General features: G+C 38.6%; 2 protein-coding genes across 2 annotated transcripts; both read right to left on the bottom strand.

Annotated features, from left to right (window-relative positions):
- Positions 1 to 2: 2 nt before the first annotated feature.
- On the bottom strand, positions 3 to 5,479 carry LOC116139966 (uncharacterized protein KIAA0930 homolog). Its single transcript, XM_031425610.1, has 12 exons — positions 5,216 to 5,479; positions 4,749 to 4,938; positions 4,595 to 4,669; positions 4,268 to 4,374; positions 3,437 to 3,497; positions 2,802 to 2,861; positions 2,646 to 2,720; positions 1,932 to 2,084; positions 1,784 to 1,838; positions 1,213 to 1,335; positions 621 to 847; positions 3 to 390 (listed from the first exon to the last, which is right to left on the bottom strand). The coding sequence occupies exons 1-12, from the start codon at positions 5,245 to 5,247 to the stop codon at positions 367 to 369; spliced, it is 1,182 nt and encodes a 393-aa protein (XP_031281470.1). The 5' UTR covers positions 5,248 to 5,479; the 3' UTR covers positions 3 to 366.
- Positions 5,480 to 14,439: 8,960 nt separating this feature from the next.
- LOC116139837 lies at positions 14,440 to 15,672 on the bottom strand. The gene is made up of 3 exons (XM_031425484.1): positions 15,514 to 15,672; positions 14,719 to 15,216; positions 14,440 to 14,559 (listed from the first exon to the last, which is right to left on the bottom strand). The coding sequence occupies exons 1-3, from the start codon at positions 15,670 to 15,672 to the stop codon at positions 14,440 to 14,442; spliced, it is 777 nt and encodes a 258-aa protein (XP_031281344.1).
- Between the last annotated feature and the right edge of the window lie 872 nt (positions 15,673 to 16,544).

The raw sequence follows: 16,544 nt of genomic DNA, 5'->3' as shown, positions 1-16,544 counted from the left end.
TATTATGAAAAGCTACAAATGCAGAGCCGAACTTTCATGCAAGAGGATATGTTAACTCATACCCGCACTGTAACAAATTGTAACTAATGCCAAGTGTTAATGAGAATCGACAACAGTTGGCACTACTACATCAGTTATTTACTCAAATTCATTAAACGTAATATACAACATAAATACCCAACAACAGCCCAAAGACATGCTTGACCAAACACCAAAACTAAGAGTGAATTTCCATATACAACTTAGGTTAAAAACTAATAAGCGGTAACTTTTAGTTTCTTTTCTTATAGAAGCATCTTCCAGGCTTTCCCTTGCTGGAGGAGAGTCCACCATTTTATGATTTCCAGTGATGGCTATTTACGACGATTACAACATCACAGGAGGATTTCCCTGAATTTGGTAATCAAGGTAAAGAAAGATTATTACTCTATTGGGCATGAATGAAATGTTAAAAGCAATTTCAAAAACGAAAAAGCAAGACTGGCTGCAAAAGCCACATGATTAGATGTTCGGTGTAGCAATTTTTGTGAATTAATAGGACCTTAAAATTAACACTACAAAACACCAAATCGAAACAGTTAACAATACATTAACTTGTAATTGTGAAAAGATGATCTTACCTTAAACAGAAGGTCATAAGCAATGTTTTCCCAGGGCAACGATATAGACATTAAGCAACATTTGAGGGGTATCATCTCATCATCTGAAGAAGTTGCAGAGGCAGCTGCAAAGGCATGCTTTGCTGCCACAGATGCAACAGATGCTGCTTTACGAACAATCGAGCCAATCCCAAATCCTCTCTTTGATACAACTGGTGAAAAGGGGCCTGAATCCTGCTGGCTTTGATCTGATGTAGTAGTATCTATAGTTAGCCTTTACCACAAGCTTTACATATACCATTCATCCATAACCAGCCAATGTCACATTTATTTTGCATAACAAATTCCTGAATCCTGGGCCTGTAACCAGGAGTCCAGTACCAACAAAATGGGAAAAAGGATGAAAGTTGGGTGGGTTGGGGGTTCAAGTAAAAGTTCTAAGAGAAGAAAAAAAATTCAGCAAATAATTCAACAAATAGAGTTTGTTTGTTCAGGCACTTGTACAAAATAGTTTGTTAATATTGTTGTTTAGACAGTCCACTTATATCATCACTTAAAAAAAAAGTTTGGTTGAATACCAATAAATTTAGAGGTAATGAATTGTTTCAGTTACCTGCTACACCAGAAACAGCAACTTCAACTTCCCCACGTCCTCCAGGGCCTTTCATGTACAGTCTGTCTGTTTTGCCTGGGGATTGACCAAGTGAAAGAAGGCTCCCAAATCGAGATTTTCCAGCTATGATAACACACAGTGAGAGAGAGGAGATGACAACTAATAAGGAAGTTACATTTACAAAATTCATTTGGCAAATGCGAACTCCCTAAATCTAAAAGCATAATTACTTGGATTTTCAGTTTGCTGCTTGTAAAATGGGCTACCAAATTTTAATTATAAAGCCAATTGAATTTATGAGAATATAAGGATTATCAATGTAGACTATATTTATAACCATATATTTGCTGCTCTTAGAACCAACAGATAGCATAGTTCAACATATGAGAAGAGCAAAAAGAAAATCAAATAAGCCAAGCAAAATATAGGGGTTACAAAGAAACTATTCTACACATCTTAAACCAGAGAGGAAAAAAATCCATTATGCTTGAAAAACTAACCATTAATATAGTTTCAACTCATAAAAACAACTGATAATAAGTCATTTTGAGTGAATTGTAGGAACAAGTACCATCATATGCATCTCGAACCATCTGATAGCTGACAAATCCTGAGAAAAGAGTAAGCTGCAATCACAACTACAGGCAAGTCAATTTGAATGTGTCGGGAGTATCCAAGTACCATTATACAAAATCTACAACTAAAAAACCTTGACACACCTTAGTATTCCCCATCTTTCCAGAGTTAGTATCAATTCTCAGAGGCGCATTATTACTGAAACTGCTATCAGGTGACTCTTTTTCAGTAGGAAATGCTGCTCCATCATGTGCATTCAGAAGCACACAGTAACAGTGGTCCGTATCTGACAAGACCTGCATAGATTAGCGGGGAAATTATTTCAGAAAAAGGACACAACAATCACGTTAACAATGCTATTTTACATTCGACTCTGTTAATTAATCTTACCAAAAGCATACAACAATGATAAAAAGAGAAAGTCAAGTACTTTAAAATATGGAAACAACTTCGAAACTGAATGGATTCAAGTCAAAAAGCATGTTTTCTATGTTGTAAGACCGGAAGTAATACAAATTTATATCTTGTTTTGTTTATCTATATCTTATATATAGCATCTCGGTTATATGCACATTGACAACTAGGTAGTGTAGTTTTTAGATTGACTATAGTTTTTTTCATTCTATTGCTCAACATAGCAGAAAGTAGCCTAGAACACATCTTACTACAAAATCTAGACCTTTTGGGCCAATATAATCAGAAAAACAAAAGCATACATTGAATTTAATTATTAGGTAGATATGAAATTTTTATAACTGAAACAACTTAAAGAATCAATTAATATGAAAACCATATGTAGAATAGCTTCAATAAAACAGGCACACCATATCCAACAACCTCTCCAGGAACCTGCTTACCACAGCATCGAAAGTGGAGTCAAAGTCATCTACTGCAAAACAGATATCTGGATACGCAGGTGTAGTCTCTACTTCCTGCATACATGTCAGATACAGTGTCAGAAATTCAAGATAAAGTTTAAAAGATCACATTTTAAAGAAAATAATGAAACTTGCCTTCTTTGAGTCCAAATGAAAATATACACGGCTTGGAGATGCATAAACAGTTTTTACAACCTGCAGATGGCACAGGCCATAACAGAAAATTAAGCTACAGGGCACAAAACATGGAAGCTTGCAAGAGAGAAGTTAGGCTAGCATGATCACTTTTTACACAAAATTTATATAGTATCGAATTTTCACCCTTCATACGTTTCAACATTTAATCAGTAGATAAGCACATCATACAAACTTTTAAGAGGATTATAAAATTCATGTCATGTGAGCCAACCCATCTCCAACCTCTTCAAGACCTTGTTCTGCCAGGAAGAGATCATTGGAAGGATCATGCACACAGAAATAAATGCCAGTAATGCTACTCTTCTTCCAGCAGAAACTGAATTGGCCCAGCTTAACATACTAGAGACAAAATACATGAGATTTTAAATTGAAAAACTATTTTTCAATCATTTCAAGTAATAACAGAAATAATGGTTGATAAAGATACATCTTCCACACAAACCAGTTCATCTTGGGGGTTAATGAGTATAAATTCCCCATTTCAAAACATTGATGAACAAGAAACGTAATGAATGAGTGAAGAAAATATATCCTCCATATTCTTTTACACATTATTTGTGCTAAATAGGCACCTTGTATATGGGAGACAGCGGTGCATTTTGCCCAGATTGATAGTTTTGAAGGACCCTATGACTGAAAGGGGAAAAAAAAAAAAAAAAAAAAAAAAAAGAACAAGAAATAATTCAAATTTTCTCAGATAATCATGATGAAGAAGAATAGCAAGTAAGAATCCTAAATCATAAGTTGTACAAACATGACTAGAAAACATTCTCTCTTCTTGGAGGAAAGAATTAAACAATAGCAGTTAATCAAATACTTATTAAACCTACATAACAAAAAATACACAGAAGGTTTTTAATAAACAGTAACACTAACTCATCAAAATTGGAAAGAAACTTGCAGATTGCAACACATTAAGAGCATGCCATGAACAAATTGCAACTTTAACAATTGGCAGTATCAATTGTCATTCATGGGCAATAGCATGAAAGTGATATTTAGTACAAGTTTCAAAGAACCAAAGATTGATCTCTTCCCAGGCCAAATGATTTGGAACCGAGATAAAATCAAAGCAACCAAAGTCATGACAACTAGACATCCCACAGAAGGCATAAAAGGGTCAACTAAATAAGATAATAATACAGTGGATCCCCAAAAAATATTCTCTCCTACTCTTTAATCACATTTATAACCAAATTAACACTTAGATGACAATCAGACATTTTGCAAACTTGAAACCTAATTCTCAAGATTAAATGCTGACAATTGATATACAACTGGACTGCTTACCAAAGAATTAAGGTGCAAACTGCAGAGACAAACGGATGTTAGAAGCAATAGATTGTTGATGAAACTTACAGGATGAAGACAGGATGCAACCAAAAAAGCAGAAAAGAAGTTACCTGCAAATTGCCACTGTTACTGAGAATGAAGTATGGGCAATCATGTTCAAATAAAATGAGCGCCTCCAATCAACCTCTATCGAGTTCTTGCCAAGCAAGTTATCCAGCTGTTTAAAAAATTAATAAATAACATTATTTATGTAAGGCCGTTGAATAATCAATATCGATGATAAGCAGAAGACACATGGTCTGAAAAGAAACTCATGGAGTCAAGTCTAAACTATAAGTATTGACTAATAAAACAAGAACACAAACCATGACCCATCACCATAGAGACAATTAAATACACGTAAATAAAAGTTATCTTGGTTTTTGAGCTTCTTATACCTTGGATGCCCACCTGCGTACAAAGTATGGAGGGACCTCTTCAGCATTATCGTTGAAACCATATCCATCCAAACTCTTTATCAGCATAATTTAACAAATATTAGTGATACGGTGTAAAAGCCACCACATGAGTTCATACAAATCAATGGCATACCCTTTTCCGGACGAAAAATAAGAGATCGTCATCCTGTCGTCCTCTCGATTCCTTACTACGAATAAAGTACAAATCAAAAACATCATGCCAAAATCCAGAATCCATTTCAAGGTCAGCGGAATCTTGCTCATCTACTATGGTTTTGCCGATGAAATTCGAATGCTTCTTCACCATACTCAATAATTCTTCCCTATCAATACAAAAATTAAACATTGCAATTCGTAAAAGAACCATTTCTTAACAACCAATACCAAAACAAAATTTCCACAAAATTTAAACATCAAGTAAACTTCACTAGCAATGATAATACAGTGAGTAGTTAGGTCGACTAAACTCAAGACCGAAACTAACAAGTTGTACCGAATGCAACATTGAATTAAATTTTGACGACACTAATAGAAAAAAGAATTACTTCTGAAATTGAAATAAATAAACCCTAATTAATGTGGGAGTGAAAATTTTCATACCTGGAAGGAGTTTCTTCTTGATCAGCAAGCATGTTTTGTTGACAGTTGATTTGATTCTTTGCGTGATTTAATGATAAACGTAGACTAGGGTTTTAGTTGTAAAACATTTTCCTCCGATGTTAAAAAACTGGCGCGAGAGTTGTGTGATCTGGTGCAGGGTAGCAGTAACTTCTCCTTTTTAATTGTCAACGCGTCTCAATTTAAAGAGACGTTCGTTTTGACTTTCTTGAAAATTGAAAATTATCGCCTGTGTCTTGGAGCATAAGGATGTAAAAAGCCTTAGCTTCTGATTGAGGACAGGTATCGACTTAAAGGAATTTATATGATTAGAGACGCACAAAAACATTTCTCCACCGTGGATGTGGGTCCATTTTGGTCGTGCGGTGGCAAACTGCCAGCTCAAGGGTCAGTGAAGTGACAACTGACAACTATTTTGTCGGTCACATCAGTTTGCCTTGCAATCGTTCGGCCCAATATTATAATAAAAGCCCAATAGATTTTGAGGACAGTCCCATGGGCAATTGGTCATAGACTCATAGAAACTGGGTAAAACTACAGGATAATTTGGTGTAGTTTCTCAAGACAGAAGTAGGATTCCCTGAAGCAAATATTCATGTAGTGAACGGCACTATGATTTGTTGAAATATAAAAACGCAATTGAAATAGTTCTTGTTTCTATAATAAAATAAGTTGATTTAGTTTTGCATGGCTGAAATTAGCTAGTTAGTATTTTCAATCAATAACCAGACAAATCAAAATATCAGTGTCACATTTATGATTTTTTTTTTCCACAGTAGAAATAAATATTGTTTATGGCCCAATATATTTTGAGGACAATCAATCATAACACAATAACACATCACATTTATATATAGGTCACTTCACAGAAACCGGGGAACTATCATCAATTACGAGGCAGAACATAAAGGTATGCTTTGCAGAAGTATACAAAACGATTGACCCTTGTATTGAATTATTTAATGCTAACTGGGTGCATATATTTACTGGTATGCCTAAAAAAATCAGTTTATTTCAGCTAACGTCGTTCAGAGTTCAGAAAGGTTTTGTATCGTCCAAGAGTTAGGCATGATAATAGGGCAGGGCAGAGACCTTATTTACCATACCCATCCCCATCCTCAAAATCATTCCCCATCCCACCCCATCCCCGTTACAAGGATGACAGGAATTCCCTTTTCCCGCCCCAAAGGGGAATGTTGGAGACCCATCCCCGCCCCGTTAATTTTATATAAACATAAATTAATTTGAGCATTACCAAACACAATAGTTAATTCTGGTCCACATAACAAACACTTAAATTAATCGTTTAAACATAATTAATTATACATAAATATGGGTCAGGGTTTATTCTTGTTCAATTATTTAGGGTGAGAGAAATTAGGAAAATATGGATTTATATAGGTAAGATAATTGTGTAATTAGGTAAAATATAGGGATGTTAGTGAAAAGTAAATATATATATATATAATTTTATATATTATATACGGGGCGGGTCGGGGGAAAGGCATCACCCACCCTCGCCCCATCCCCAAGGACGGGGATTAAAACAACCCCCACCCCCTCTATCCCCAAAAAAAACCGGGGCTTCCCCGCCCCAGGACGAGTCCCCGAAATCCCGGGGAACATTGCCATGCCTACCAGGAGTTGTCACATCATCAAAAGATAGAAAGAGTATAGTTATCATCAACTTGGAAGACGCAGGCTTTATCTGGGAGTGGATGAGAGTCACTCACCTGTTCGAGCCCTACGCGATTTGAGGATATCTCCTGTATAATCAGCTAATGGGAAGCGTGATAGGAATTGTACTACACCTGCCCACTTGCAGACTTGTAATCATTACTCTGAAACCTTCTACTATAAATAGAGGGCTCTCCCTCTCATTTTCGGGATTCTGATAAGAAACCCGTGTTCTGATTGTAACCTTTTATTCTCAGAACACAGATAACCGGCGAGAAAGAGACTGACTTAATATTCTCTCTGAATAATCAGTCACTTGTACCTCCGCTCGCTATTCGCTATACGCGACCTCCTAGAACCTCATATATATAAAAGAACAATGGATGTATGATTCGCTTTAAGTATCTGAACCACTTTAAAAATCATCTTCCATTTACTTCATTGCATTTTTCATTCACATGTAATTTCTAAATCAGCTTAGCACTTTACACGTGCGAATCGTTGATGTCAAAATCAAGCATCAATAGTTTGATACTAGAAGGAGGCCGTGATTTAGTATCCGCTCTTCATCAAGAATCTATGATCAATCAGCTCTACTTGCTAACAAATGGCTTGTGGTTTTAAAACCGAGCGAACTAGCCCCAACCTCGAGGAGATCCCTCGGTTGCAGGATGATACTTCTTCTGAAGTACCTCTTATTCCACAAAATATAGTGGCAGATTTTCTCTCGAGCTCACAACTCGATCCAATTGTGAGGAGTTACTTGGAGAGGTTCAACAATACTCTAGAAATGGTTAGCCAAAGGCTAAACCGTTTGGATCAGGTCATATTGGCCGATTCCGATAAGGCAATGTCGTCGCCAAAGACGTTTGTAGGTCGCACTAAAGCATGGAAACGGGCAAAAGCCTATGCCACGTGCACTACAACGCGTAAAAACAAGAGAAAACAGGTGGCAAATAATGGGCCAAAGGGCTCCAAGGGACCAGCGAATGCCGGTTGTGAAGCAGGAAGAATACCTGTGGCTTTACGACTTGGCAATATGTCGCATTATGAGCCATCCCACGCCACATCGTATGGGCACCACCATAAGAGTGCAAGACAGGGATATTCCTTTCATCGTTGGTGTGATGGTCCTGATCATCACCGCAAGGGAAATGCTGACCATACACGGGTTAGTTCTGACCACCGTGGAGGTCGGGATAGCTCCTCTGGCCATTAAATGCCTACACATGGCTCCAGCTAACCTGTGTCGAGGCATGCCGAAGGCTTTGGCCGAGTTGAGGAAAAGTCTGACCTGGTGTATTTCCTCAACCGCAATAGTGAGGGTTTAACCCACGTTGAGGAAAACAATCCCCAAATAGCTCTACTTCCTCAGATTGAGGAGTTACAACGAGATTTGGATCAGCTTAAAGCTTAGTAGAATGAGCGTGAGCGAGCCACTGAAGCGTCTCCCTTTTCTCCAGCAGTGTTAGCTGCTCCTCTCCTGTCAAGGTTTAGAATGCCCAATATGTGAGCATTCGATGAGAATTCTAATCTGCAAGATTACCTCTATGAGTTTAACGACCTCATAGAGCTTCATCAAGTTTCTAGCTTGGCCAAATGTCGCTGTTTGGCAGTGACTTTGACTACCTATGCCAAACGCTAGTTTAGATCGCTCCCGCCAGGATCCATCAACTTGTGGCAGCAGATGAGTTCGTTATTCTTGAGACACTTCCAGGCTAATAGGAAATTCTCAATGTCGTTGAGCTATCTAAGCAACATACGACATGAGAGAAATGAGTCCCTCCAGTCCTATATTGATAGGTTCTACAAGGAGCTACACAAGGTGGCTAATACACTCGAGGAGTCAGTTCAAACTCTGAATATTGCAAGGGTTCGTCTGCAAACCGACCTGTGGAAAAAACTGCAATCTGAGGACGACATTTCCCTCACCTGCTTCAACGATCTTACTGAGAAGTATCTCTGAATCGAGAATTCCATGGCTGCTCTAAATCGCCACTACTCTGGTCCTTCGATCAGTGCTCCTAGCCAGGGGGAAGAACCCCCGGAGAGGGGGGGGGGGGGGGGGGGGGGGGGGGGGGGGGGGGGGGGAAGAATAGTAGGAGAGTTGATTGCAGATGGGCCAATGACGATTAGCGAAAAGGAAAAAAGTAGCAGTTTAAGCCTAAGAAATCTTATGCCCAGGTTCCCCGTTGCGATCGCGACAAGAATCAGTATACTCCATTGAATGCATCGGTATCAGCTATTCTAGACAAGTCAGAAGCTAGTCTGCTCGGAGAGCCAGAATCCATGAATAATCCCCCTGCGGCAAGAAACAACAAGAAATATTGTCACTATCATTGGGATAACGGGCACCATATTGACGAGTGCTGGGCTCTTAAGCAGACAATTGAAGACCTCATTAAAAAATGACACTTCAAGGAGTATGTTGATGGCCCAACTCCCGTTCGGGAGAAGGATCAAGGAGACGAGGGAAAGAAGTGTCGTGGTCGCAAAGGTCTCCATCTTGTTGGAATCATATTTGGAGGACCACACCTCACGGGGAATTCTCGAGGTGTTCAAGAAAGGTATGCTCGGAAAGCTCATCATGACCCTGTGAGTGTGATGAGCACGACGCCGCAACCATGAGGATGCACTCGTTATCGTGCCTGAAATAAGTCGGTGCGAAGTCTACAAGATGTTGGTAGACAATGGCAGCATTGTGAATATCTTATTTTAGCAAGCTTTTGAGGAAATACAACTGGACGAGGCAGATCTAAAGTCTGCCTCTATCCCTCTCTATGCTTTTAGTAAGGACCATCTGATTCCCAAGGGAACGATTGCACTTCTTGTCACTCTGGGTAATACCCACAAGGTGACTAAAATGACGGAGTTTTGGTAATAGACTGTTCGTCTGCTTTCAATGGCATTTTGGGACAACCTCTACTACGGAACTTCAAAGCCGTCACCTCTATCTATCATCTGAAGATGAAGTTTCTTACTCCGACAGGGTGTGGAGAAGTCAAAGGATCCCATAGTGAATCCCGTGACTGCTATGTAAGGGTAGTACATATGGCATACAAAGGGAAATGGAGGCCAGTAGACATTCCCGAGCAGGCTATGACGATCACCAAGATGAACCACAATCGGGTCTAGTAGAAGACAATATAGATCCTCGTGTTCAAGAGTAGTATTCCTACAGTGGACATATTGAGACTCTATCTGAGGTATTGGTTGACCAAAATGAACCAACTCGGCTATTGAGGATCGAAAGCAATCTCAGCCCCTAACTCGCTGCCAACCTAACGAGCTTCTTCAGACAAAATATTGATGTTTTTGCATGGACTCATGCTGACATGGTTGGGATTAGCCCGGATGTAATGTGTCATGCACTGAACATCGACAGCGTGATCAAGCCGATTCGCCAGAAGAGAAGAGCCATGGACCTAGAGTGTTGCTCTGAAAGTTGAGGTGGACAAGCTCCTCTCAAATGAGTTCATTCGAGAGGCTCATTACCCGAGTTGGGTTACCAATTCTGTTTTGGTAAAGAAACCCAACAGCAAGTGGTGAACTTGCATCGATTTCTTTGATCTCAACAAAGCCTGTCCGAAGGACAATTTTCATCTGCCCAAAATCGATCAGCTCGTCGATGCCATCTTTGGGCATGAGCTATTAAGCTTCACGGATGCTTATTCGAGGTATAATCAGATCCTGATGTACACGCTTGACGAAGACAATACCTCGTTCATTACAAATTGAGGACTGTACCGTTATAAGGTCATGCCCTTTGGTTTGAAAAATGTTGGGGCAACCTACTAGCGTCTAGTTAACCGCATGTTTTCTGAGTAGATCGGGAAAACAATGGAAGTCTATGTTGATGACATGCTTGTCAAGTCGCGTGTCTCTTCAGATCATGTAGCCAATCTCGCAGTATGTTGATGTTCAACATACTTCGAAGATATAGAATGAAGCTTAATCCTCTTAAATGTTCATTTGGAGTATCCACGAGAAAATTCTTGGGGTATATGGTTAACCACCGGGGAATTGAAATTAACCCCAAAAAGATCTAAGCTCTCTTATATATGAAAAGTCCTGCCAATCGAAAGCAAGTTCAGAGCTTGAAAGGGAGAATAGTGGCTCTCAGTCGCTTCATATCAAGAGCAACGGATCGTTACTTGCCATTCTTCGATATACTTAAGGCTAACAAGAAGTTTGAATGGACTTTGGAATGTAAGCAAGCCTTCCAGAGTATAAAATAGCATCTTGGAAAGCCACATCTTCTGTCAAATCCTCTTCCCAAGGAAATCTTATTTCTTTACCTATCAATCTCTTAGTATGCGATTAGTACAGCTCTCGTTCGAGAAGAGGGTAAAGTTTAATGGACAGTGTATTATACAAGCAAGCGACTACCGGATGTCAAAATATGGTATCGAGAGATGAAACGATTGGCCTATGCCTTACTGATCGTTTCCAAGAAGCTGCAACCTTATTTTCATGAGTACACCGTCTATGTTTTGACAAACTATCCACTCAGACAAGTTCTTCAGAAGCCGAAGGCTTCGGGTAAGTTACTCAAGTGGGCTATGGAACTAAATCAATTTGATCTGTATTACAGACTGAAGACAACAATTAAAGGGCAGACTATTGCTAATTTTATTTTGGAGTTCTCTTATCAGGCAGATCGGGAACTTGAACAGCCAACCAACAGGGTTGTCCAAGAAACTGTTCAGAACTTATCAACCTGGAGCCTCTATGTTGATGGGTCTTCGAATAGAAGAAGAGTCGGAGCTAGTCTTCTACTCCTCAGTCCTGAAGGGACTCGCATCTTTAGGTTTGGGTTCAGAGCTATGAATAATGAGGCTGAATATGAAGCGCTGCTTGCTGGTTTGCGACTAGTAAGAGAAATGGGGTCGGATGCAATCGACATCAATAGCGACTCTCAACTGGTTGTCAATCAGATTTTGGGAGAATATCAAGCTAAAGAAGAAAACATGATCAGCTATCTGAAGAAAGCCAAGGTTATACTCGAGCCTTTCAAGCATTATACGATCAAGCAAATCACAAGAGACAGTAACTCTGTTGCTGGATTTTGATGCTCTGGACAGTATTCCAGTTCGTTACATTGAGGTTCCCAACATCAACACACCTGAGCAGACTGTAGCTACAATCGAATCTACTTCTTGGATGACCCTGATCATTTAGTATCTCCGAGATGGGACTTTGCCTAACAGTAAAACTAAGGTGAGACTCTCGCGAACTAGAGCTACTCGTTACACACTTATCGGGGATCAGTTGTATAAGCGAGGGTTTAGCATTCCCCTCCTCCAATGTGTAACCGATGATGAAGCAAACTACATCATGAGAGAGGTACATGAAGGGATATGAGGAAATTACACTGCTGCACGATCACTCGCCAATAAAATTGTCCGTTAGGGATATTATTGGCCCCTATTTCATTGGGATACTTTCAACTTCGTGAAGAATTGTGATAAGTGCTAGAGGTTTGCGAATATCCCGCGAGCCCCTTCCCACTAGCTAACGACAATGACCAGTCCTTGGCCATTCTCTATGTGGGGAATTGATCTTATCGGGCCCATGTCAACTAGTAAATGGGGCATCAAGTACGTAGTGGTCACAGTGCATTATTTCACTAAGTGGGTCGAAGTAGAGCATTTGGCCACGATCATTACAAAAAAGCTCAAAAACTTTGTCTTCAAGAATATAGTGTGCCGCTATGGGATTTTTCATACACTCATCTCTGATAATGAGAAACAGTTCGACAACGAGGAATTCAAGCAGTTTTTTCGACGAGCTGGGGATTCATAAGAAATTCGTCTCAGTAGCAAGACCGCAAGCCAATGGTCAGGTTGAAGCTGTCAACAAAACTATTAAGCACACATTGAAGGCCAAGCTTGGTGCAACTAAGGGCAATTGGGCTGATGATCTCCCAGAAGTTCTATGGGCATATAGAACAACTCCGAGAACCTCTGCTTCAGAAACACCCTTCTCGCTTGCATATGGCTGCGAGACAATGATTCCAGTGGAAGTAGGAATTGGTTCACTCCTGATGGATTTTTTCAATGAAACAGACAACAAGACACTCTTACGTGCAAGTCTGGACTTGGTTCAAGAACACTATGACAAGGCTTGGTTAAGGATAGATTTCTACCAGCAGTAAGCAAAAAGATTTTCTGACTCTAAAGTCAAGAGAAGAGATTTTTGCGTTGGCGACCTGGTTTTGAAAGACGTCTTTCTCGGCACAAGGGAACCAAGTGTGGGGGTATTGGGACCAAATTCGGAAGGTCCATATCGCATCACTAAGATAATACGATTTAGGGCGTATCACCTCAAAAGGCTTAATGGTTCTGAACTGCTGCGAGCTTAGAATGTTGAACATCTTCACCATTATTATCAGTGATTCCGAACTCGCTTATATTTTTGATCATTTTTACTTGTAAAGTTCTCGCTGTTGTAAATTTCATGAATAAGATTGTTCCAGTTCTCTTCAAAGAAACACTTGTGTCATAATCTTAAGTCTTTAATAATCTTGTTATTCGTCATTTTCTATGAGTTCGATGATCAGATATATTATATTTGTTTTGTGAAGTGCTTAAGTGTAAAAGTACTATCACAAGTAGTCAAAAAGTTCATTTATATATGTTCGATGAATATGTACAAAGGAGCAACCGAGAATTACAAAAAAAAAAAAAAAAAAAAAAAAAGGCCGTTCCCGGGACCCCTGGCTGCGACCCAAAATATTAAAATTCTCAATGCTTTATACCTATTTTTCAAACGCAAGTTATAATGGATAAAAACCAAATCATTCAACCGTTGATGCTCCAATCTATTCCTTCTTTTTGTATGGATACGTTCGAAAACACTCCAATTTCGCTCACATCCCAAAGAGGTTGAAGTTTGGCTCAGAATCTTAATTGCAAACTCTTGTAACTGTGGAGTACTATACCCATATGTCCTCCACCATTCATCTAATTAAAAGTTAAGAGTGTTCAGTGTTAACCATATGAAATAATCAAATAAACAAATTCATAACTTAGAAATTGGACTTAAAATTGAGAAATTTAATAAGTATCACATACCAGGTCGTGTGGTTCTGCAAGTTTGAAGGGCAAGCTCACGAGAAAAGCTTTTCTCGCGATCTCGATATATTTTACTTTCGTCCACTACCCTTGTGTTGTTCAACTTGAATGCATTTGCTTTATTGTCAACAACATCAAGGAAACCACGCATAACCTCTGGTTTCCTGCAGAAAGTTGCACGGTCATACTAAAAAGCCGGATTCAAATAATAAGCAACAGCATGAATATCGCGGCTCAAAAGCATATCCCACCGCTGCTTAATAATTTTGGTATAAGGCTTGTACAATGTCTTTCTCTTTCTAAAGAACTTCTTGATCACTTTTTTGGCTCTGTACATGCCATCATACACGTATCCTATTGCAGGTCTCTCATCTGAGTCTATAATTCGCAACAAACACATCAAAGGAGCCACAATTTTGGAAACGTAACCCATGTTAGCCCAAAATTCATTATCTAGAAAAACCTATCAGTCACCATAGCTTGCAAGTCATGTTTGTGCTCATGTAGACTTCTTAATGCAATGAAAGTAGTAGCAAATCGAGTTGCACCTGGTCGTATGATTTCTCTCCAACCCTGTTCAAGTGATACATACAATACATAATAGATGTTAGTAAATTATTACAAAATGTTTATTATGTAATAAATTGACAAAAACATGAGTTAAAGGTTTATAAGCTCTCTTTTCCTCAACCAAGCTATCAAAATTGTGTGACTATACACAAACTTTGTTACTTCAGAAGCACGTTTTGTAAGATGCACTATGTGGTCCAACTCAGATATATCTTTCAAAATTAAATTTAAGCAATGGGCTGCATAGGGTGACCAAGTAATATTCTCATACTTCTCAGACAACATTCTTCCAGCAACTTTATAATTTGCTCCATTATCTGTGACAACATGGATAATATTGTTTGGTCCAACCCATAAAGCCATTTCCTCAAACAACTTGAATAATGTAAAGGCATCCTTTACAACATCTGAAGCATCCACTGATTTTATAAAGCAAACACCTTTAGGACAGTACACAAGAAAATTAATCAATGATCTATGGCAAGTATCAGTCCAACCATCAGCCATTAATGTACATCCAACCTCTTGCCAAATCCTCTTATAATTGTCAACAATTAATTGGACTTCCTTCTTAGCATCTCTCAACAAATTCACACGCATAGCATCATAAGTAGGTTGTTTATACCCAGGGCCAATTGCAGCTACAACATCCAACATAGGCTGAAAATAAATTGAATTTAAAGCATTCATTGGGATGCAAGTATCATAAAAGAATTGTGCAACAGACATGTCTACTCTCCACTTTGCATCTTTTCCAGCCAAAACACTCCTAATTGAAGGTTGAGACCCAGAAGTAGTTTGTGGAGCAAAATAATTACTAACCCCTGTAGTTTTCTTTCTCTTACTGCTCGTAAATTATTTTTTACTGCCACTACTACCACCTTCATTCATGGTCATTTGTGATGGGAAAACCTCTTCATTTTCTTCATCTAACTAATCACCCTCAAATTCATGTACTGCAGCACCAAAAGGAGTTGCATGCTTCCAAAAATCTTCTTTTTCCTTACTCTTTACTCCTATTTCTTTTAGTGATTCATTCATATTGAATCTAACATCAAATGGAACCTTCGGACACTTTCCAATATCCCCTTTTACTCCTGCTAAGTGTTGCTTCATTATGAAAATATCACCACCTCTAGTAACCTTGCCACAATGAAGACAAGATAATATTTTCTTTCCATCTTTATCAACACTCTCAAGAACATGTCCCCATGCTATATCGATCTTTCCTCGAAAAGATTGCTAGCAAATGGACGTGGCTGATGAGTTATGTGTAGACGAAGATGATGACATTCTCTCCCCTAGCAAGTGGCAACCAACAATCAATTTGTTATAATTTATAAAATATAACTTTAAATCAATTTGTTTTCCAGTGAAGAACATTTCATGCTACTCAATGGAAGAACCAAACAAATTGATAAGTCAAAACCAAAAACCTGTGTTATTATCACAATTCACAACATGAATAAACTCCCCCTTTCAATTACTCTTTACTAGTTTACTGTAATGAACTAATAATAATGCTTCACGGTGCAAGCAAGTAAGCAACTTCCACAGATCACAGTTTCACCATCAATTTCTAATTTCCCAGGAGAAATTAACAGATCCATTGATTCACATTTCACAATTTCACATCACATTACAATAAGTCAATAATACAATATTATGAATCAATTCAAATTTCAAAACCAAAAACAAGGGGCGAATTTACATTTTACACAATCTACAAGTGTAAATTGTAAAACACGTAGGCTGGCCACATGAACAAAAAAAAAAAGAGAATCAACTCTCTAAAAAGTCTAAGGAAAATTACCAGGCACCGACATTATAAAACAAGCAAGCCACCTAGACAGACAACAAGAAATAATAAAATCTAAAGATTCTACACATCATAAATCCAAAAGCCAGCCACTAACATGGTTCATAAATCTGTAAGCCACTAACATGGTTCATAAATCTGTACATAAAGCATAGAAGACAGAGAAAGA

The sequence above is a fragment of the Pistacia vera genome, unplaced genomic scaffold, assembly GCF_008641045.1.
Source record: "Pistacia vera cultivar Batoury unplaced genomic scaffold, PisVer_v2 Contig36, whole genome shotgun sequence".
Taxonomy (NCBI): domain Eukaryota; kingdom Viridiplantae; phylum Streptophyta; class Magnoliopsida; order Sapindales; family Anacardiaceae; genus Pistacia; species Pistacia vera.
This window is presented reverse-complemented; position numbering and strand designations above follow the sequence as displayed.

Coding starts and splice junctions, on each gene's coding strand:
- LOC116139966 (XM_031425610.1), bottom strand. CDS start 5,247: ATGCTTGCTGATCAAGAAGAAACTCCTTCCAG. Junction 2,085..2,645: donor ACTCCACTTTCGATGCTGTG/GTAAGCAGGTTC, acceptor TAATCTATGCAG/GTCTTGTCAGATACGGACCA. Junction 848..1,212: donor TGCTGTTTCTGGTGTAGCAG/GTAACTGAAACA, acceptor CTACTACATCAG/ATCAAAGCCAGCAGGATTCA.
- LOC116139837 (XM_031425484.1), bottom strand. CDS start 15,672: ATGAAGCAACACTTAGCAGGAGTAAAAGGGGATATTGGAAAGTGTCCG. Junction 15,217..15,513: donor CAACTCCTTTTGGTGCTGCA/GTACATGAATTT, acceptor ATTTATTTTCAG/CCTATGTTGGATGTTGTAGC. Junction 14,560..14,718: donor TTACAAAACGTGCTTCTGAA/GTAACAAAGTTT, acceptor TCACTTGAACAG/GGTTGGAGAGAAATCATACG.